This window comes from Eumetopias jubatus, unplaced genomic scaffold (genome assembly GCF_037043125.1).
Source record: "Eumetopias jubatus isolate StellerSeaLion01/CBP00866 unplaced genomic scaffold, mEumJub1_p1.0 scaffold_13, whole genome shotgun sequence".
Classification (NCBI taxonomy): Eukaryota; Metazoa; Chordata; class Mammalia; order Carnivora; family Otariidae; genus Eumetopias; species Eumetopias jubatus.
Genome location: NW_028274819.1, coordinates 71,441,587 through 71,464,103, shown reverse-complemented (window position 1 = coordinate 71,464,103; position 22,517 = coordinate 71,441,587). Strand labels below are relative to the sequence as shown.

Below are 22,517 nucleotides of genomic sequence, written 5' to 3'. Positions count from 1 at the left end.
TCTTTTTTTTATTATGTTCAGTTAGCCAACATATAGTACTTCATTAGTTTTTGATGTAGTGTTCAATGATTCATTAGTTGCATATAACACCAAGTGACATCACATCATGTGCCCTCCTTAATACCCATCACCCCGTTACCCCATACTCCCACCCACCTCCCTTCTGTAACCCTCAGTTTGTTTCCCCGCAGTCGAGAGTTTCTCATGGTTTGTCTCCCTCTCTGATTTCTTCCAACTCAGTTTTCCCTCCCTTCCCCTGTGGTCCTCTGCATTATTCCTTATATTCCACGTATGAGTGAAATCATATGATAATTGTCATTCTCTGCTTGACTTATTTCAACTACACAATACAGTATTATTAACTATAGTCACCATGCTGTGAATGCTGTAGAAAATTATCTTTAGCAGAAGTGCAATACTACCTGTGTTTTGTTGATTCCTATCACAATTCAACAAGTCACCACTGCTTACATATAGGTTGTCTCGCTAAATTATTTAATGCTTGGGAATTTTGGTTCTTTTTTTATTAACCTATAAAAATAATCTAATCTTGCTAGAAATTTAAAAAGTAAAAATCTAAAAAAGTTACCTTTTAAAAATTATCAAATTGAAAAAAGAAAGATAAAAGCCATAAAAGTTAGTATATCCTAGAAAAAGGTAAAGTAGTTGTCCTCTTACCGAATGCATTGGACTGTAAATTAATATAAGCTTCAGAAGCATCATGTGACTAGCGATTATGCTTCAAAATGTATTCAAGGAGATTAAGTATATACTTTGTATATCCTATTAGGGTATATATTAGTAAGGTATATATAGTGTATATAAGGACTTTTCCAAAAATTTTAATTCTGGGAAAATGCCTCAAACATTTCTTAACAGGTTGCATATCATCTACATAAGCATATAGAGGAAGATTTTAGTATTCTCATTTTTCAGTAAAAAATAAATGGTTATGGGGCACCTGGATGGCTCAGTCGATTAAGGGTCTGCCTTTGGCTCAGGTCATGACCCCGGGGTCCTAGGATTGAGCCCCCGCATTGGGCTCTCTGCTCAGTGGGGAGCCTGCTTCTCCCTCTCCCTCTGCCTTCCACTCTGCCTACTGTTTTCTCTCTTTCTTTCTCTCTCTCTCTGTCAAATAAATAAATAATATCTATTAAAAAATTAACTGGTTATGTGTGCAGGATACCCCCTTATAGTGCTGTTCAATTTACAGAGATTTGTCCAACATTTGCTTGCACCATTATTTCCTGGATTTGTGATTTCTTCATATAAAAGTCCTATAAACCATGCTCTGTGATTTCATCCCAACCTCAGATAATAAATATAGTAATTAGTTGATATCCTTACTAAGTTTTACTGAGCACCATAGCATCTTCTTAATTCCCTCCTGCCAAACCCCGTTTTCAAAGGTAAATTAGACAAAATTCCTGGAATCTGGAGACTATAAATTAGTAGGGCATGTGAATGTGTACGTAGAGAAATAAGAAATCCGTAACATCTCAAATAAGAAAGAGAAATCTGCTGTGTACAACTGGAAAAGAAAACAAAGAACCGCTGACTGAACGTGACACTCTTTTCCCCTCACCTTTCTGTAGGAAGAGCTGCCTGAAAAACATTGATTAAAAAGCCTTGAGTTCCCCACTGTGGCCAACACTGAGCCTGCCGAAATGTAGAAAACATCTACTCCTTGACATTGACTAATTCTTGAACATTTGCCAGATGTGGATTCACCAAGGTTTATGGGCTTAGCTTGATAAAAACCTAACATGGACATAAATCTAAAAATGAATAGTTGAAAAAAGGTATCTTTTATTAGGCTAAGGGAATGCTAATATCACAAATATCAAGCCCTGGGGAAATAGAAGACAGACCAAATAATAATTTCAAAAAAACATTAAAAATTTATGATTCTTAGAGATTCCCATGAAAAATAGTTTGCACTGGGAAGGTTAAAAAGGACTTTAATTCATTCATCTTACATGGCAGGGCCGGGACAGGAGGCAGATACTGTGAGAACCCAGGGCCCTTACAATAACACATCCATCTGGACTGCAACATGGATTATAACATGACTGGTGCCAGACTCCCAACAAATTTTGACACCTGAAAATCCTGGGAGATGCCGCCCAACTTTGCTACTAGCAAACACTCATGAATGCCAACATTGACATCAGTGTGGTTGGTGGGAAGAGTTGGTGAGTCTTTTTACCAGACGGTGATCAAGAAGTTATAAAACTGTTGTCAGTATTCTTTGGGCAATTAGAAATAGATGGGAACACTTCAATAGGAAAAACAGCCCAAATTAGGTTAACCTGGTCATCTGCTTTTCAACCAATATGAACAACTTTTGGCTGGAAAATTTGGGACAAACCCAGACTGTAAAGCCAGGTCTCGGCCCAGCATGATCATTAATGCTGCATAGCAAGAACCCAAATGCAGCAGCTATAAGCACCATTAGAACTGGACCTCAAAATGAACATTTGAAAGTATTTTATAGCATAGCTACCTTCAGAACACAGTGTATTATAATGCATTTCCTAATACATCAGGGATGCAAGGACTGCTAACTAGTACTGCTAACTGATTTAAAATAAATCAGTTTTGGGGCACGTGGGTGGCTCAATCAGTTGAACAACCAACTCTTGGTTTCAGCTCAGGTCATGATCTGAGCATGGAGCCTGCTTAAGTTTCTCTCCCTCTTCTTCTGCCCCTCCTGGCACACACCCCCCACCCCACAGTCTCTCTCTCTCTTTCAATAAATGTATTACATTCTTAATAGAAGATTAGATTATTGTAGCTGTAAACATAAGTTCAAGTCATTCTGAAACATCAACAGATCTACCTGCTGGTGGTAGATAATCCACCTGCTGGTGGTAGATAATTACATCAGTGTGTCTGATATCATTATTTGATTTTACATTTTCAAGCCCACATAAGACGACTTCACATATGCTTTTCAGTGACCTTTCTAAACCTAAAATATATTAACAACAATAGGACTCTTGCAAGAATCTTATTAAAACAAACTACTTTTTAGAGCGATTTTAAGTTCACAGCAAAATTGAGGGGAAGGCACAGAGATTTTCCATATATTCTTTGCCCCTACATATGTATAACCTCCCCCATTATCAACATCCCTCACCAGAGTGGTGCATTTGTTACAACTGATGAACCAATGATATATTTTTGTCATCCAGAGTCCATACTTTACTCACTCTTGGTATTGTATGTTCTATGGGTTTGGATCATTTATAATAAAATGTATTCTTCATTATAGTATCACACAGAGTAGTCTCCTTGCCTTAAACATCCTCTGTGCTCCACCAGAATCCTCTATGCTGATCATGATTTTTTTTAAATGGAGGATGTTTTCCTGAAAAGACAATTAAAAAAATAAATATTCTCTGATACAAAAAAACGCTGTGAGTTTTATCTGAAATGTGTCATTTAGGGGTTCCTGGGTGGCTCAGTCAGTTAGGCCTTCTGTTCAGGTCATGATCCCAGGGTCCTGGGATGGAGCCCTGGATCCCTTCCGACTCCCTGCTCAGTGGGGAGCCTGCTTCTCCCTCTCCTTCTGCCCCTCTCCCTGCTTGTGCTCTCTGACTCTCTCTCTGTCAAAAAAATAAAATCTTTAAAAAAAAAAAGGAAATGTGTCCTTTAGATTGGAGAGGTTTATAAGCATTTGGTATGTATATTTTATTATAAAGAATGAATTTTTTTCTGTTTGTGAGCTTTTTTAAAGTTAAAAATATTTTACAAACCAAAGAACAGTTTGAATGACTTTGAAGAGAAATTCGCTACTCAACAGCAGAACCACCTATGGAGACTGAGTTATAAGTATGAAACTGTAAAAAAGGCTGTAGATTACTGGATTAGTATTCTGAAGAAATTAGTTGTAGTGTCTTAGATAAATTCCCAAATCACTGAGCAAAATGAATTTATAGATCAAAAGTTTGTAGTGGGCTAACAAACTTCTCTGAAGCATTATCTACAACTCCTATTACTACGAAAAACAAGAGAGACTCAAAACATTTTTGATGAAATAGGTCCATTGAGAGCTATGTCTACTGGTTTAGGGGTCCTTTCAACTTTGGCTCAGTACATTATACAGATTAATTTTTTCTGTGACCTCCTCACGTTCTCTTAATTTATTCTTGTTCAATAATCCCCTTAACTCTGCATTTCGGCTTGCCATTTTATTGCCCTCCTTGTTTGCTTCTCCTGAGTTAAGGTTGTGGCTGACCTTCAAGAATGGTAGAGTTTAAGAACCCCGCTGTTTAGGTATGCATATTCATACTACTTTGTGTCTTGGTTTTATGTCCTTTTCCTTAGTCTTTTATTTTCTTTTTCTCTTAACCTGAGCACGTGCACGCACACACACACACACACACACACACACACACACACACACACAGTCCTCGGGGAGAAAAGTGGAGATTAACTATTAATATTAAACTTACTGATTTAAAAGAGCCTGTAAGTTAGTTATGCTAACACTTTGTTATATTTATTGCAAATATTTTTCCCAATATGGTGTTTTCATTTTGTTTATAGAACATTTGCTTTATTTCCCCCCAAGTTTTAGGTTTAGTAGATCCTATCCATCCAGACATTAAACCTGATGTTTCATTTCATTCTGATTTTATGGTTGTATTCTCCAAATTTAATTGCTTATTTCATCTGAATTTATTTTGGTATTTGAATATATTTTGGATTAAATATAAATTGAACTGAATTTAAATTATTTGATTAAAATATAATTTTTTGATGGAATACAAGTTGAATTTAAATTATTTGAAAATTTCACTATTTGGCATTGAATTTGATTTCTTTATTAATAGCCCAAATGATTCACTGAAGGATTTTTTTTTTAAAGATTTTATTTATTTGACAGAGAGAGACACAGCGAGAGAGGGAACACAAGCAGGGGGAGAGGTAGAGGGAGAAGCAGGCTTCCTGCTGAGCAGGGAGCCCGATGCAGGGCTCGATCCCAGGACCCTGGGATCATGACCTGAGCCGAAGGCAGACGCTTAACGACTGAGCCACCCAGGTGCCCCTCACTGAAGGATTTGATTTACTCAAGTAAATGCAGTGGAGAATGTATGAATTGAAATATGAGAAATCATAATAATAGACCCTAATAATCAGAGATGAAATTCCATCTCTATTGGACTTTATAATCGTTTCAGTTTTCCAAAGCAATGTGTTTTATAAACTTTCATATCAGATGAACATATAAGGCATTAAACCTGTGGATCAGTGTAGCCCATAGAATAAGATAGAGATATATAGTACAGTCCCTGAGACTAGAAAAGTATTGTTGGTATACATGTTGACTTATTTTTCTATTTACTATTCCAATTTGATATCCTATTTTTGAGCTATAAAACCACTCTATGCCTACTTACCCATACAACTTTCTCCTCTAACTGCACAACAGACAGCCTATAAAGTTCAGCCTTCAGCAATATGGAACACATTATGGTTCCGAGATTGTCCCAAGAGATTAATGAGAAACAAAAATCTACAGGAAGTCCATAGAATGTGGTTCATCTTTAAAGTTCATGCATTGTCTTTCCAATTTCATAAACCAGTTAAACTTGGACAAAATTGCTGTCCAAAATATATGCAGCATCTTTATCATTTTCTTGTCATTACAGTTTGGTAAGTGATTTTACTTAATCATTATTAAATACCCAGATCAATGTAAAATTTACTTGGTATATTTCCTGTGCACAAAATTAGTTAATTAACCTCGTTTTTAAGCCACACTCAACAACAAATATGTAACTGCAATTTGTTGAAACACATCTTGCAACTACATGAGATAGAAAAAAAAACAATAAGCAATTAAAAGATGCATATAAAAGAATAAACAATAATTCAGAATTGTAGGGCTGGAAGCTATAGTAGGTATCTAATTCAACTATATCATCATGAAGAAGAGAAGAGAAAAAAATGATACTTACTATCATATTAAGAAATACCCTACCACTCAAATGACAATATCAAACATGTATTAATTAGTATTTATATGCTGGGCACTGTTCTAAGTGCTTTGCATGTACTAGCTCTTTTAATCCTTACAGAAACCCTGTGAAATACTGTTTAACACCCATTTTTATAGATCGAAAAACTTAAGAGAGCCTTAATAATTTGCCCATAGTCATATTCCAAGTGAAAGGAGCAGGGTTTGAACTGGCAGTCTATTTCCCAAAGCTGTGGTTCTGACCGTCACTGTACAATCTCTTGTACACTTTTGTTTGTTTTAATGCTTTATTTATTTGAGAGAGAGCGTGCACTTGCACTAGTTGGGGGGGGGAGAGGCAGAGGGAAAGGGAGAAGCAGACTCCCCACTGAGCAGGGAGCCCGATGGGGGGACTCAATCCCAGGACCCTGGGATCATGACCTGAGCTGAAGGCAGACGCTTAACCAAGTGAGCCACCCAGGTGCCCTGCTGCCGTACAATCTCTTGTGAATAACAGTTACAATAAATGTATTGCCAAAATATGTTATTAAGCCATGCAATTATACAAAATGTTTTGGGGGCAATGCTTATTGCATGTTTACAATTTGACTGAAAGTTCACAAAACTTTCCAGTATCGCGTGCGTTTTTATGCATTTTTAATTTTCTTTAATTTATTTTTATTTTTTTAACAATGTTTAACAGTGGCTTTATTAGGTGAATGCTTGAAAGCATTCAACATTAAATTCAATTTACTTCACATTAATGTTTGCAAATACAATATTAGCAATTCTTAAATATTGCAAATCAACTTAAGTATAGAAGTCTTGCTTATAAGTCTTCTGAGGTGACAAGAAGACCAAAAGAAGCCTAGAACTTGAGTCCAGGTCTCTAACCAACAATCACTATGTCCTCACCGGTGAACTCATATGAGGGAACTTCAAGGTTGAGAGGTGCAGGCCCCTTCCTGATCCTGCCAGAAGCATCATAGTGTGACCCATGGCAAGGGCAGTAATAACCACCAAAATCTCCTGCATTTGCAATGGGTACACAACCAAGATGAGTGCAAACACCTATCAGGATAACCCATTCAGGTTTCTTTACTTGATCTAAATCATGCTGTGGGTCCCTCAACTGGGACACTTCAACTGCAACCTCCTGCTCAATTTCCTTCTTGGTTCTATGGCGCACAAACAGTGGTTTTCCTCTCCATTTGAAAGCCATGTTCTTGCCTTCTGGAATATCGGATAGCTTGATTTTGATTTTCGACATGGCCAACACATCAGCAGAAGCACTCATGCTGGAAACAAACTGGGAGACGACATTCTTGGCAGCATATGCAACACCTATACTAGTCGTTGCAGTTATCAAACAGGAGAAACTTTTTCTAGCCTCACTGCTCTGTTTTGAAGACTTCGTACCATCTAACACCTCGGTGCATCGATAGTCAGAGAAGTCAGGCACTCTGACGTCTGTGTGGGAATAACGAATGGAAGCTGGGACATTGAGGCCCACGGAGGCGGCCAAAGGCCGCTCGCGGCCTGGTCAATCAGCGACTCCCGGCACAAGAAGGGCCACTTCACGTCCAGCACTGGAGGTTCTGGGGTGGCGGGCACTGAGGCCTGCACCCAGGGGCCGCAGCGCACCCGCCACCCCGCGGGGCGTGGCTGATAGGACGGGCGCGAACGGGCCTGAACGGGCGGCCACCGACAACATGGCGACAGCTTCTCCTATGTACTTTTTAGAATGGTAATGTTCACCTTTCCCCAGTCCCATGCATCACCTACAGTACTGTCCAAATGTCTACCACCAACATCAATAAAAGCCTATTAGCATGCTCAATCAAATCCCATTACAAGGCATTGCTGAAATCCTAGTGCTAAGCACATCACTTCCCAGACATACCATTTGCCAAACACAGTTCCATACGCACACTACCAGCTCTTCACAAACTCTGACGCGAACTCTGTGTCCTGGTAGACACTGGAGACACAATTATGATCCAGACTTCTCCCTAAGGATTGGTACGGGTTAAGATACAGGGAATGGGCAAATGTCCCGGAGGTCTTTACAGAAGAGCTGAAATGTGAAGGAGAGGGAAGTCTTTTCTGAGGGTGAAGGTCTGTGTGACACAGAGTTTATGAGAAAAAAATTCGGGTTGTGATCTCTTGCTGGGTTAATGCCTTTCCAAGCCATCTATGCCTAGGCCAGAGTGCTTCCTACAAGGTAAATCTCAACATTTGTCTACCCTGTTTAACTGTTACTACATGGCTTTTTATATAGGAAAAGAATCACCCTCCTTAGTGTATCTTCCCAAGCCTTATGCGATCTGATGCTAAACATATAGATTGTTTTCCCACATTCTCCTTGAATTCTAGGAACAGTAAATTATTCGTATTTCTCTAATGGGCCAATTTTTTCTTATTTCTATTCTTTTGTATAAAATGATTACTTTGCATTGGGAATATAAGTGAATAAAATCACTTTGTAACAGTTTCTCATTGCCCAGTAAAATTAAAGATGTACACGTTTTACAACCCAGACATTTCATTTATGGGTAGATGCTGTCAGGAAAGAGAATAACTTGAATATTTGTATTGGGAGATATGTTGTTAGGAGCAAAAGAGAAAACATTCCAAACTCCCAACAGCAGAAAAATGAATGAATGCATTCTGTTATGTGTCAGCTATCCAATTTATTGCTTCTCTGCTCCAGACTTACTCTTATTGCCTACTCTTTGTAAGTATATCTGGGCCCTTTAAAAACTTCTTTGCCACGAGGCATGATGTTAAACTTTGTGAGTAGAAGGAATTGTAGCCACATTGCAGGAAGGGCTTTTCCTTCCTGGTTCCCATGTGCTCACCTGGCAGGCCTCCGCATGCAAATGATTTCAGCATCTGGCTCATATGCATACATGACTTCACCATCACTCCCATCCTGCAGTGTCCCTGTCCTACAGTGCCCCCATCCTGGGGTACCCCCATCCTGCAGTGCCCCCATCCTACTGTGCCCCATCCTGCAGTGTCCCCGTCCCTCAGTGCCCATCCTGCAGTGCCCCCCATCCTGCAGCGCCCCCCGTCCTGCAGTGTTCCCCCATCATGCAGTGCCCCCCATCCTGTAGTGCTCCCCCGTCCTGCAGCGCCCCCCCATCCTGTAGTGCTCCCTCATCCTGCAGTGCTCCCCCATCCTGCAGTGCTCCCCCATCCTGCAGTGCCCCCGTCCTGCCGTGCTTCCCCCATCCTGCAGTGCTCCCCCGTCCTGCAGCACCCCCGTCCTGCAGTGCTCCTGTCTTCTGGTATAGGCTGCTGCTGTAGCACTTGCTTCTTGCAGTTCATGGTGGCCAGAACTCAGTAGTCAGGAGGATCTTCTAACATGGCCCTTGGTTGGCTTGGTGGTAGAGAGCCTCTGGCAAGGCAATTTCCCCAAATCAGCTTCCCACAGTGGCCCAGAGTACAGGTTTCTGGGGAGATTTGCAAGTTCTGCTAGCACAGCACCACAGTGCCTTCCTGCTGTTTAGTAAGGCCCTTGGCGTGGGGGGAATTCTTCCCTAGCTGCTCCATCTCAGCCCTAGGGATAGTGACCGCTCCTTGTACCTGACGTACTTACATTCTTTAGAGTTCTCCTTACCTTTAACTAGATAGTATCTCATTACGGCAATGGTACTATAACTAATCATTCTTTATATTAACTTTCCCTGCATATGTTGCTGTGTGATTTCTCTGTCTTAACTGGACCCTGACTTATAACTGTTATATTCATGCAAGTGAATTGCTCCACGTCAGTGAACTCCAGCCCAATGACACATGGATGAACCTTCAAAGGTGAGTGAAAAAAATCAAGTCTTAGAAAATAGATACACAGTATGATTTTATTTATAAACAGTTAAAAAAATACACAAACCCCAAAACATATAATGAATATAGCTATGTGTGGAATAACGATAACAGAAAAGATTCACATAAGATTCAAGAAAGGGAGGATCTCTGGCAGAAGACGAAGGCACACTGGTCAGTGATAGATGGGGGATTCAAAGATATTGGTAACATTTCTTTCTCAAACTGGTTATTTGTGGGGGGCAGTTCTACAAATGTTAATTTATTTCTTATTTTTTACTGTACATAATGTTACATATACCCTTTGATATAAATGGGATATTTGCTAATTTAATAAAAGTAATTATCCTTTATGGTATAGAGTGACTCTATTTACCAGCAGCATGATTAGATCAGAGTAGCTCAACTAGTTTGCTAAGATAGTGATCTCTCAGCCCTGGGTGGACAATAGGGCTGATGCCACTGCTGAATTAGACTCGATTCCCTATAATGCCACATAGGAGTTTTAATATAGTAGGTGTTTGCCTTAATTTTAACCCTTAGTTCAAATTCAGAATAACCTTCTATAATTATAGAATAAAAATTGTCCATCTTTCTTCTTTGATTTATAGGGAGAAGAATGCTAAGATGTGTGTGTGTGTGTGTGTGTATTAACTATATTTTTTAGAATATGCCTTTCACGATTCTTTCTGAGTGATAGACCATACCTATTCAATACGGGTTCTCTGAAGAACCACCTCAGGCTACTTCTCTCAGAGTCCCGGCTGCAGCCTGCACGGTAAAGGCTGCGATGGAGATCTGTCTCTTCACTTCTCCCCAGGCTTTGGAAGGATCCACTTTGCTTTCAATATCAAACAGAGCATCATAAATTCCTGGGAATGACTCCCCTGCATACTTGTTGTGGCTGCTGGGAGCATAGATGATGTGCCTGTTGATAAAAACAGTTTGCGGTCTATCAGTTGTCCAAATGATACATACAAGAGAAAAACAGGAGCACTCTACAAGTCCTGGACGGCAGAATTCTAATCTTATGATTTGAACAAGCTCCTTGTCAGCTAAACTTCCAGGTTTAATCATCTCCAAAGTCCAGTCTATGAAGTATATGTTTTGACTTTAAACAGAGGACTTAACATGGTTCAGAGCAACAAAAATAACAATAATAGCCCCAGTAGCTTGTCACCTACTATGGATCGTGCTTGCGATTAAATGATTTGCCTATAATTTTTCTATTCCTTAAAAATAAACACTACAGGGGCGCCTAGGTGGCTGAGTTGGTTAAGCTTCTGTCTCTTGGTTTCAGCTCAGGTCATGATCTCAGGGTCTTGGGATACAGTCCCTTATTGGGCTCTACGCTCAGTGGGAAGTCTGCTTCTCTGCCTCTCTCTCCCCCTCCTCCTGCTTGCACATGCATGTGCATCCTCTCTCTTGAAAATAAATCTTAAAAAAAAACTCTACAAAATTGATACTAGCATTTCAAAAAGGAGGAAATTGAGATCTGAGAGATTAAGTGATTAGTCTCAAGCTACATTGCAAAAAAGTACTGACTTTTCACTATCCCACTTTACCTCCGGAAATGTAGCACAGTTGTGATTATTAAAGTCCTATTTGTGACCTGCCAACCTACTATTGTGTTTTTTCTCTTTAAAAAAGGAGATATACTAACATGTTAGAATGCCCAGCTTAAAGCATGAATAATTATTAAAAACAATTTTGAAAGCGTAACATGACCTAGGTAGAAGGTGATATTTTATTGAAAGACCTATGTCAGTTCATGTCATAACCCATGAAGGGAAGGATAAGTTCCCAAGCCAAGAGGTAAAGAAGGAAAGAAACAATCGTGCTGCCATTGGGAAACCAGTCACATGTCTGGATGATGCCCTTACTCCTAATTCTGATCCTCTGATAATCCATAAACAGAAAGACAGGGTCATTTCTCACTAGTCACTGATCTAATTTGTTCTGCAATTCCTAGTAAGATCAATCTAATGTTCATCACTGATGTTTATCAGAAATATTTACAATTGTTAAACATTAGAAAAAAGTGAACATTAGGAGAAAGAGTATATAAATACATATTTTATATATTTTACATATATTTATTATGTCTTATGTGTATACATACATAAAGAAAAATATATGTTAAGTGAGAGAGGGGCTAAAATTATATAAACCAAATGTAAGCATGATTTTATAACTAACTGACAGAATTGGGGTGATTTTAATTTTTAGTTGTGACTTTGTTGATCTTTTAAATTTCCTACAATGAACATATATTCTTTTATAATCAGAGGTAAAAAAGATATTAAAAAGAAAAAATGCAGCAATCACATTACATTATATGAAGAAATAATATATTTGCCATACATATTTTGAAATTTCTATTTGCTTATAAGAAATCAACTATATTTTTTCCACAGCTCAAAAAAGAAAAAAATAAAGATATAATCAGGAGTCATATTTGTATCCTTACCTATAGAAAGGCCTGTCTGGTAATCCTAAAGGATCAATAAATGCTCGTTCCAAAAACATCAGTTGATCATTCATAATTCTCAATAATATTGGGCTAAACAACAAAACAAATACAGTTGTCACTTCATGAGAAAGCATGCACTGCACAGCAAACTAAAAATTCACAATAAAATTAAATATAACTAATATATCTTAAAACTCTATGATATGTAAATTAAGAACAATAGTATACGTGGTTACATTTTTATTGTTATGTTAATCACCATACATTACATCATTAGTTTTTGATGTAGTGTTCCATGATTTATTGTTTGTGTATAGCATCCAGTGCTCCATGCAGAACGTGCCCTCCTTAATACCCATCACCAGGCTAACCCATTCCCCCACCCCTCTCCCCTCTAGAACCTTCAGTTTGTTTTTCAGAGTCCATAGTCTCTCATGGTTCATCTCCTCCTCTGATTCTCCCCCCTTCATTCTTCCCCTCCTGCTATCTTCTTCTTTTTTTTAAAACATATAATGTATTATTTGTTTCAGAGGTACAGGTCTGTGATTCAACAGTCTTACACAATTCACAGCACTCACCATAGCACATAACCTCCCCAATGTCTATCACCCAGCCACCCCATCCCTCCCACCCCCCACCACTCCATGGTTACATTTTTAAAATCCTATAAAATACTATTCTGCTGAGGCTTTTAAAACCACATAAAGTTATATGTGCCCGTTGAAAAAGACAACAGTAATTTGTATTTATTTTAAAATAATAATTAATCGGCAAACCTAGGTATTTAAATACAGGCAAGATGTTTTTCATTTTAGGTATCCTAATAACCTACTCAAAGAAGTCATTTCGATATTGAATGGGATAGTCGATTAATAGTTAGTAGGGTTCCTGGAAAATTATGCATATTTACCAAACGATAGCCAATGTTTTATTATTATTTTATTATTATTAAAGCCAAATGTCCTAGAAAATCATAATCCATTTCTATAAGGCACTTTGCCAGAGGGAGGAAAGATCATAGTTTTTAAAGACAGAAAATCAACTTCATAGAATATATGGTGTTTGGAATCTCAAGATTTATTTCTCATTGTTGATTTTTTTTTTTTTTTACCCACACACAAATTTGGAAGGATCTGTAAAGTATAAGGAAAAAAAATCCCATACTCACCCCAGGATGACACAGTTATTATACTAGTAGGGTTACTTTGAATTTTTCTCTATATTTTTGTTCAATAAAAAGTAATCAAACTGTTTACAATTTTAAATATTTTTGGTTTGCTTCACATTTTATTGTAAATATCTTATATTTCCTTTATAATCAACTATTTCAATGTTTATGAAATGTTCAAATTGGAGGACACCTAACTTTTAGATAGATCAATACCTCTTAGGTATTGATTGTTTTGAATGATTTGATATTTTTATAAACTATTTCTATTTTATTATTATTTTAAAAATATTTTATTTTTTTTATTTGACACAGAGAAAGCACACAAGCAGGGGGAGAGGCAGAGGGAGAGGGAGAAATAGGCTCCCCACTGAGCAGGGAGCCCCACTGGGGCTCAATCCCAGGACCCCAAGATCATGACCTGAGCCAAAGGCAGATGTTCAATCGACTGAGCCACCCAGTCGGTTTTATTATATTATAAAATTATTTTATTATATTATAAAAAATAATATTTTTTATTATTATTTATTTATTTATTGAAAGAGCATGAGTGGGGGAAGGGATGGGTAGGGGGAGAGGGAGAGAGAGAATCTTAAGCAGGCTCCACGCCCAGCATGGAGCCTGATAAGGAGCTCTGTCTCACGACCCTGAGATCATGACCTGAGCTGAAATCAAGAGTCGGATGTTTAACCAACTGAGCCACCCGGGAGCCCCTTGAATTGTTTGGTATTACAATTCATATCTTTCTCTGAGAAGCCCTTTTTTCTTTCCAAACTTGAAATTCTTTCCTGAAGAAAAGGTCCAAGAAATGGACATACTATGGCAAAGTCTAAGAACTCTGTAAATGGCTCTTTAAACTTTAACAGTATGTATTTATGCTTTTCAGGTTTCTATTTTTTATTTTTATTTATTTATTTTTTCCAAAAGGTTTTTAAAACAATTCACAATGTTATCACAAAAGTGAGAGAGCATCTGTTCCAGGGCACCATCTAGTGTAATGTGTACAACCAAGTTTTAAATCATTACTAAGTTGCTACAAAAACAGTATAACGTTATTTCAAAAGTAGTATGTTATTTTCATCTATATTTTTTAATCAGTAGTTAATTTGAATGTTTTTTTATCTGTTTCTGTACAGGTAGTATCTTCTTTTTGAATTGTCCTTGCCCATTGCCAACATTTTCAGCTTTGTTCTTTTGGATTTTCTTACCAATTTTCAAAAAAATATTTTTATAATGTTTATATTACTCCCTTTCCATATTTGCTGGAAAAGAGCTTTCCCAATTTTCTATCTTTGCTTTTGATAATTGACTTTCATATTATGAACCATTTCAGTGTTCTCAAACCTGATTGCTTTGTCATTTCCCTGTTGCTTCTAAACTTGGAATTTCACTTCCAAGAAATATCAACTTTTAATGAATTTTTCTACAACCATTGCTTATGTTTGCATGTGATGTGAAGTGAGATTCTGAACTCACTTTCTTATCAGTTGCTAAAAGAGCTTAAACAACGTTATTGTTAAATACGTCTTTCTTCCTCCATTTATTGTTGATGTGTCCTTCATTACAAACACATTTTTTTTTACCCAAATATATTCCTATATGTCACTCATCTATTTTTGGACTGCCTGCTCTTATCTTTCAATGTATTTTTGCATCAGTACCTAAGGATTTGATATCCGTATCATCATAATAGGCTTAATAAACAGTAGAAGTTCACTCTCAAAATTCTACTTCAAAAAAATTTCCTTAATATCCTCTTTTTATTTTTCTCCCATCTTAAAGTTCTATTCCAATTATGTTTACTTTGGTGATTTCACACAGAATGAATCCTAAATGCTTAATATTAGAAGAAAACTGGCTTCTCGGTACTTGTTCTGGAGAAAGAATTTTATCAGGTGGAAGTAGAAATGAGAAACTCTGGAGGTAATGACATTAAGAAGTGTGTTCTGGAAATAGGAGAAGTTGGTTGAAGTATGATGGACAGACACTGAAAGAACAAGAGACAAAGCTAGAAAAAGCTGGGGTCATGAAGTGGAGGCCCCTCAGTGCTAAGGTGGGAATTTTGTCACTAATCAGCTGGTAGTTAAGGAAGTGCTGGCTTTTCTCAGCACAGGGCTGCCACTCAGAAAGTTAGAGGTGGGTCTCGCAGAGATAGGGCAGCCCTGTACAGGATGCTTTAAGGTGGAGAGACAGGAGCAAAACACTTTCCAAAGACATTCAGCAACAAAGACATCAATTAGTATCTCTTTTTCATTGTATCTATTATACGCACAACTTAAAAATGTAGAACATACTTGTTTTTGTCCAAGTCTTGAAGCCTCTCACTGAACGTAGAAGCAATTTCTGTAAAGTTCTTCACAGCAGAGAAAAGTGAATCTGAAATAGAAATCGGGGCCTAATGGCGTTGTCTTATGGCTTATGCAAAGGGAACAGTATAGGAAGCTGTTTGTTCTCTTCTGCATTTTACAAGGTATTTATATTTTATATATTACAAGAGGAGCATCAATGAAATGACAAATACATTTACAGATGTAAACAATCAGTCCCTGATTACAGGGACTAGCAATAAATAATAAATGGACTAAGGTAGATCATAACATTTTAGAGATTAATTGAAGCACAGAGATAATGGATTTTGAAAGAGGAGGTGTAGCATACCAAATGACACACTGTATGTTTTCATTTCTTGTGGATGTCTCATTGAAATATTGTAGATTTTGTCGGCATACTTTCTCAAAACTATAGCATAATCTCGACAGTCAAATGGGAGCACTATGGAATTGGCTAGTTCAAAAACCATCCCTCCTCGAACCTGGGCCACAGCGAGGTGATACTTAAAAGTTGGATCATAAAATTTTTCCACCAATTCATATGTTTCAGAGACACTGTGATACAAAGGATAGCTCCTGGATTTGCTTGTTGCCTACAGAAAGAAAACAACAACAACACAAAAACACACACACACAAAATATATCTCTTATAAAATAGCTTATAATAAAATGCATAGTAACATATTTACTATTAATACTAGTAAAACTGTTTTGGTCAGTAATGAATAAAGGAATGTATTTAAGAACCTCAATAAGCCACTTACTAAAGGGTTAATATTATAATGTTAAAATATACCCCAGATGTGTAATTAAAAAATATGTGTATACAACATAAATGATAGTATAAAAATCATCTGAAAGGGCCTAACAGTCTTGCCTTCAAGGATACAGGAGATGTGAAAATGTTCCTGAAACAAAGACAAGATAATGTTACATTTAAGTACAAATAATTTAAGAAAACAGGGAATTGTTGGAGGTGATTGTAAATGAGCATTATACAATATTATATAGGATAATGCTGCAAGTTGTTAATGACTGAAATTCCACGAATGGATGATTCTCTGACAAGCAGCGTGCAGAAGCATGAAGAATCCACAGAGTGAGGGGTTCAGGAGTGGATCCAAAGTCTCACAAAGGAGAGAGAAGGAATGCTCAGACACATATAAGACACCAAGAACATACAAAAAAGGCAAGCGGCAAGGACTTTCCAAACTTTGAATTGCTGATTTATGCCTTTTGCCTGCCTTATTTAGCTGTTTATGTTTTTACTAATATAGAAGAACACTTTATATAGCAGGCTAGGATTCTAAAATTAGACAGCTGGAGTTTGAATCCAGGCTTTAGGATTTATTACCAAATAACTTTGGGTGGTTACTAACCCAAAGATTATTAGCTTTTCTTTACTGTAGTAGTCTCATGAGTAAAATGGAGATAATATTAACATCTACCCTCACCCCACCCCCATCTAGCCCTGCCTAACTTCCTACCCCAATGGTAAGATTAAAGATTTCCTGTCTGGAGAGAATAACTAGTCCAAGAGAAAAGATCTATAGATTCTGTAGACCTATAGTTGTTGCCTCCCCTAAAGTATCTAGAACAGGCATTCTTGATCACTCTTCTCTGAAGCTTCCCATTTGACAATTGCCACCCTTGCATACAGGGCTTTGGTCAGCTTTTTATAGACTCACTCCTAAATAAGACAGGTTGCCAAAGATGCCCAGGTATTTGAAAACAGCCTTTGACTTGAAAGATACAGACCAAACACACATACTAAAATAAAATCAACTGGGGTGCCTGGGTGGCTCAGTTGGTTAAGCGACCGCCTTCGGCTCAGGTCATGATCCCGGAATCCTGGGATCGAGCGGGGAGCCTGCTTCTCCTTCTGACACTCTCCCTTCTCATGCTGTTTCTCTCTCTCTCTCTCTCTCTCAAATAAATAAAAAAATAAATAAAATCTTTAAAAAAAAGTTAAAAAAAATCAACTCGAGAGTAAGGAGGTACTGCATGGAATGGAGGCAAACTTAATAATAACAATAGTAATAAAGATTTCAATAAAAAAAAGACACAGATAAAAACAAAAGATAAAAAATGAACACATCAGAAAATAATCCCCAGATGTTAAACAACTAGTAATAGTTCAAAAAAGACAAAAGAGGGAAGAAGTGATCAAAGGGAAATGCATTCCCTCCAACTGCAAGACATGGGTTTCCAGACCAAAGGGCCCACTCTGTGTCCAGCCCAGTGTAAGAAAAAATGGCATAACCAAGGCACACATGCACACCAAGGACAACATGGAAGATACTAAAACCTTCCTTTAAAAAAAAATCATGGTACCAGTGTGGAAACAGACACATAGATCAATGAATGAAAAAGAATAAAGAGCCCAGAAATAAATCCATACATATGTGGTCATTTAATCAATGACAAAGGTGGCAAGAATGACACAGTGGGGAAAGGACAGTCTCTTGAATAAATAGTGCTGCGAAAACTGGACCGCTACATGAAGAAGAATGAAACTGGACCAATTTCTTACCCCATATACAAAAATAAATTCAAAATGGATGAAGGACTTGAAGACCTGTAACATTAAAACTCTTAGAAGAATACATGAGCAGTAGGCTCTTTGACACAGCCCTAACAATATTCCCTTGGACCAGTCTCCTCCAGCAAGGGCAGCAAAGCTAAAATATACACATGGGACTATATCAAAATAAAAAGCTTCTGCACAGCAAAGGAAACAGTCAACCAAAGGAAAGGGCAGCCTACTGAGCAGGAGAAGATATTTGAAAATCATACATCCATTAAGGATTTACTTTCCAAAATATTTAAAGAACTTGGACAACTCAGTATCAAAAACACAAACATGATTAAAAACTGGGCAAAGGAGAAAAAAAACTGGGCAGATGACTTGAATAGACATTTTTACAAAGAAGACACACAGATGTCCAACAGGTACATAAAAAATGTTCAACATCACTAATTTTCAGAGAAATGCAAATCAAAATCACAGTATCACCTCATACTTGTCAGATTGGCTATTATCTAAAAGGCAAAATATAACAAGTGTTGGCGAGGTTGTAGAGAAAATGAACCTTCACGCACTGTTGGTGGGAATGCAAACTGGTGCAGTCACCGTGGAAAATAATAAGGAGATTCCTTAAAAATTTAAAAATAGATCTACCATACAATCCAGAAGTTCCACTGCTGGGTATTTATCAGAAGACAATGAAAACATTAATTCAGAGATACATGCACTCCCTATGTTCACTGGATTATTTACAACAGCCAAGATATGGAAGTAGCCTAAGTGTCCATCACACACACACACACACACACACACACACACACACACACACAGAGGAATATTACTCAGCCATAAAAAAGAATGAAATCTTGCCATTTGCAATATGGATGGACCTAGAGGCTATTATGCTAAGTGAAATAAGTCAGAGAAAGACAGAACACCACACGATTCCTTATATGTGGAATCTAAAAAACAAAAAAATGAACACACAAAACAGAAACAGACTCACAGATACAAAAAACAAACTGCTGTTGGTTACCAGAGAGGGGAAGGGTTAGAGGGCAGGGAAAATAGGTAAAGGGCTTTAAGGGGCACAAACTTTCAGTGATAAAATAACTAAGTCCTAGAGATGTTAATGTACAGCACAGGGAATACAGTCAGTAATATTGTAGTAAATTGTATATCGATAGAGGGTAACTAGATATTGTGGGGATCATTTTGTAATGCTTAAAAATCCTAAATCACTATGATACACACCTGAAACTAATAAGATATTGAATGCCAATTATACTTCAATAAAAGGAAAAAATCAGAGCCAAGGGATCAGGGGTCAAATAGCACCACATTTCTCAACAGCAATCCTGAAGCTTGGAAGATGCTGAGGGATGAGTTCAGAATTCTGAGGACATAGGATTTTCAACCAAAAGCTTTGTGCCCACACAAACTATCCAAGAATTGTGTGTGGTATAAATGTATTTCAGACAGGGAAGGGCTTTCGCTTTGATACACCCTTTTTAAGAAGTTCCTGAAGGATGTGCTTCAAACATACTGAAGAGTAAACAAGAAAAAAGAAGAGACAAAATCCAGGAAAGAGAAGATGCAAAACAGGAGAGAAGTGAAGGTCTCTCAGACTTCTCAATGAAAGAAAATTGCACAGGCAAGAGCTGTGTCACAGGCAAAGAAAACCACCAGAGAATCCACTGGAGCAGGAGAAGAAGAACCCAAGGGGGAAAAAGAAATCTGCCAGATCACCCAATAGGTTTGAATATCCTGAAACTTTGTGGTGAATTAGTTATGGATACATGGAGAGGAAAAAAAAAGATATTCTAATCCACAAGTATGGTACAACGATATACTGAGAAAATGCAATGAGGGAAAGTATTTGGGAGTTAGGAGAAAAAGTGATATAGAAACGCTAAATGCCTATCTTTCCTCATGAGAAGTAAATGGATGATACATCAGACTGAAAAACAAATAAATAGCAGCAGGAGCATAGCGTGTATAAGCATGCAGATAGATGTCAGAAGAAACCAATGAAAAAGTTGAAAAAATGTGAATCTGTTGAACAGAATCAGAGATGGGACGAGCCTGCAAGTGGAATAAGGGACCAGTGTTTTTCATCATACACCCTTACAGAACCGTATGACAGTTCGTGAACTATGTCCTATGTTACTTTGGTAAACATAAAAACTATAAAATTGTCATTACCATCAGCAACAATGGTAGGAAAAAAATCATGACCTGATATGTGTTCGTTGCTTCTTGTGCCATAGAGCATAATTTTCATGTTTACTGACTAGAGATAGAATGGGATAAAAATCCAAACATCTGCTGGTCTGGATACTAATTCATCTTTGGAATGATAACAGATAGGGAGGAGTCAAAGACAATTTCTACATTTCTAGTGTAAGTAACTGGGTGAAAGCAATGCCACCTAATGAAACAAAATATATTTAAGGGAGAACATGCAAGTTCAAGTTCTAAGGCTTAGGATACCCAATTCAGGCATTATCCCATGTGACAGTAGCATGATCTCAACCACTTCTGCTTTAAATTCCTCTATTTCTCTAGGGCTTATGTCACCCTTTTTTTATTCCAGAATTATTTGTGTAGCTAAAATATATTCATAAGTAATCTTGAAAAACATACTGACAGACTTACCCAATTTTTAGTGTACCGTGCTCTGCTTGAAGCAATTCCAAGTCTTTGGAAGAACACCTCAAAGTCATTACCAGATCCCAACTTACTAATCCTTTTAGGGATAAAACAGGAGATTATTTGAGTAGTTTCTTCAGTGAGTACAAATTAAAGATTAATTAAACTCTATTCTTGCTCTTATAAGTATCATTTTTCTTTATAAAAATCACATCAGACAAGCAACAACAACAAAAAGTAATTGAAAGGAATATCAGTCCTGATCACAAAGTATCTACTTCCATAAGACTGTTTTGGGTAGTAGGGACCATTGTTCTTTTGGGTTCCTGAACCCAATTCCAACATGTGGAGGGGGATGTGTGGTGTTTCCCATATCAGCGACAAGCAATGCTTGGGTGTCCTCCAACTCAACTCAGTTCTGACACTGAAGGTAGCACCAGATTCCACAGGTGAATGGCTCAGTCCCACAAGACTGCCCCTCCACTGATTTCAGAAGCCAACTACAAACCCAGATTGTTATCTGTGTTTCTGACCAATGGGCTACAGATTGGATATTCCCAAGTTCTCTTCCTTGCTTTCGATTAATTTGCTAGAGCTGTTCCCAGAACCCAGAGAACCATTTTATTTACTAGATCAATGGTTTATTATAAAAGGATGTAACTCAGAACAGCCAGATGGAGGGGGTGCAGAGGGCAAGGTGTGGGGAAAGGGTGCTGAGCTGTCCACGCCCTCCCCAGGTATGCCACTCTGCTGTAAGTTCCATGTATCCACCAACATGGGAGCTCTCTGAACCCTATCTTCTTGGGTGTGTATCTTCATTATAAAGGCACAATTGATTAAATCATTGGCCATTGCAGAGTGATTCAACCTCTGCTCATGGGGTGGGACTAAAGTTCCAATTCTCTAATTACATAGTTGGTTCTGGCCATCAGCCCCCATCCTTAGGTGGGGTCCAAAGGTCACCCTGCTAATGCAACAAGAGACACCCTTGTCTCTTTCATCACTTAGAACATTCTAAAGATTTTGGGAGCTCTCTGTGCCACGAAAGGGGCCAAAGATCTAATATATACTTCCTATTATAAATCATAGTATCACAATTGCCTAAGTTACTTTTTTTTTAAAGATTCATTAAGTTGGAAAATATTTTCCCTCAACTTATTTTATCGTCTGTATTTGTTGTTCATAATAAAGTTAAAAGAAGCAGATTTTTTTAGATAATTCAGATGTAAATCCTACCTTAAAAATTTTTAGTTATTCATACTCTTGATAGGTATAATCTAATCTATAATTAATCTATATCTCTGAGATATTTATTCCTCAAACCTTGCTTGTGATGACACAACCATATTGAAATGATGCCTATATTTTTCTTAGAGTAACTAAAATGTTTTTTAACAGTATGATATTCAGAAAAAAGAAAATGTATCAAATAACTAAGGGACAGAAATGTGAGGGGAACTATTTTCCACCATTATAACTTTTGACTTATATATTGCCTGCTCAAAAAAGAACCATTTTTAGATGGCCTATAGATTTAACTTCAAAACACATAGTAATATTCTATTTGA

General features: G+C 37.5%; 1 protein-coding gene and 1 pseudogene across 3 annotated transcripts in view; both read right to left on the bottom strand.

The window, feature by feature from the left end:
• Window positions 1-6,652: 6,652 nt before the first annotated feature.
• LOC114199715 (cytochrome b-c1 complex subunit Rieske, mitochondrial pseudogene) lies at window positions 6,653-7,682 on the bottom strand (annotated as a pseudogene).
• A 2,855-nt stretch (window positions 7,683-10,537) lies between these two features.
• Window positions 10,538-22,517, bottom strand: part of FOLH1 (folate hydrolase 1) — a 74,119-nt gene continuing 62,139 nt past the window's right edge. For 2 of the 3 annotated variants that reach the window (XM_088017407.1, XM_028091710.2), the window contains exons 15-19: window positions 20,956-21,046; window positions 16,099-16,363; window positions 15,735-15,816; window positions 12,270-12,362; window positions 10,538-10,727 (exon numbers count right to left, since the gene is read on the bottom strand). In XM_088017407.1, coding sequence (XP_087873533.1) covers window positions 10,538-10,727; window positions 12,270-12,362; window positions 15,735-15,816; window positions 16,099-16,363; window positions 20,956-21,046 — 721 coding nt within the window. The remainder of the gene's footprint in view (window positions 10,728-12,269; window positions 12,363-15,734; window positions 15,817-16,098; window positions 16,364-20,955; window positions 21,047-22,517) is intronic. The other variant, XM_028091711.2, reaches the window with a different exon arrangement.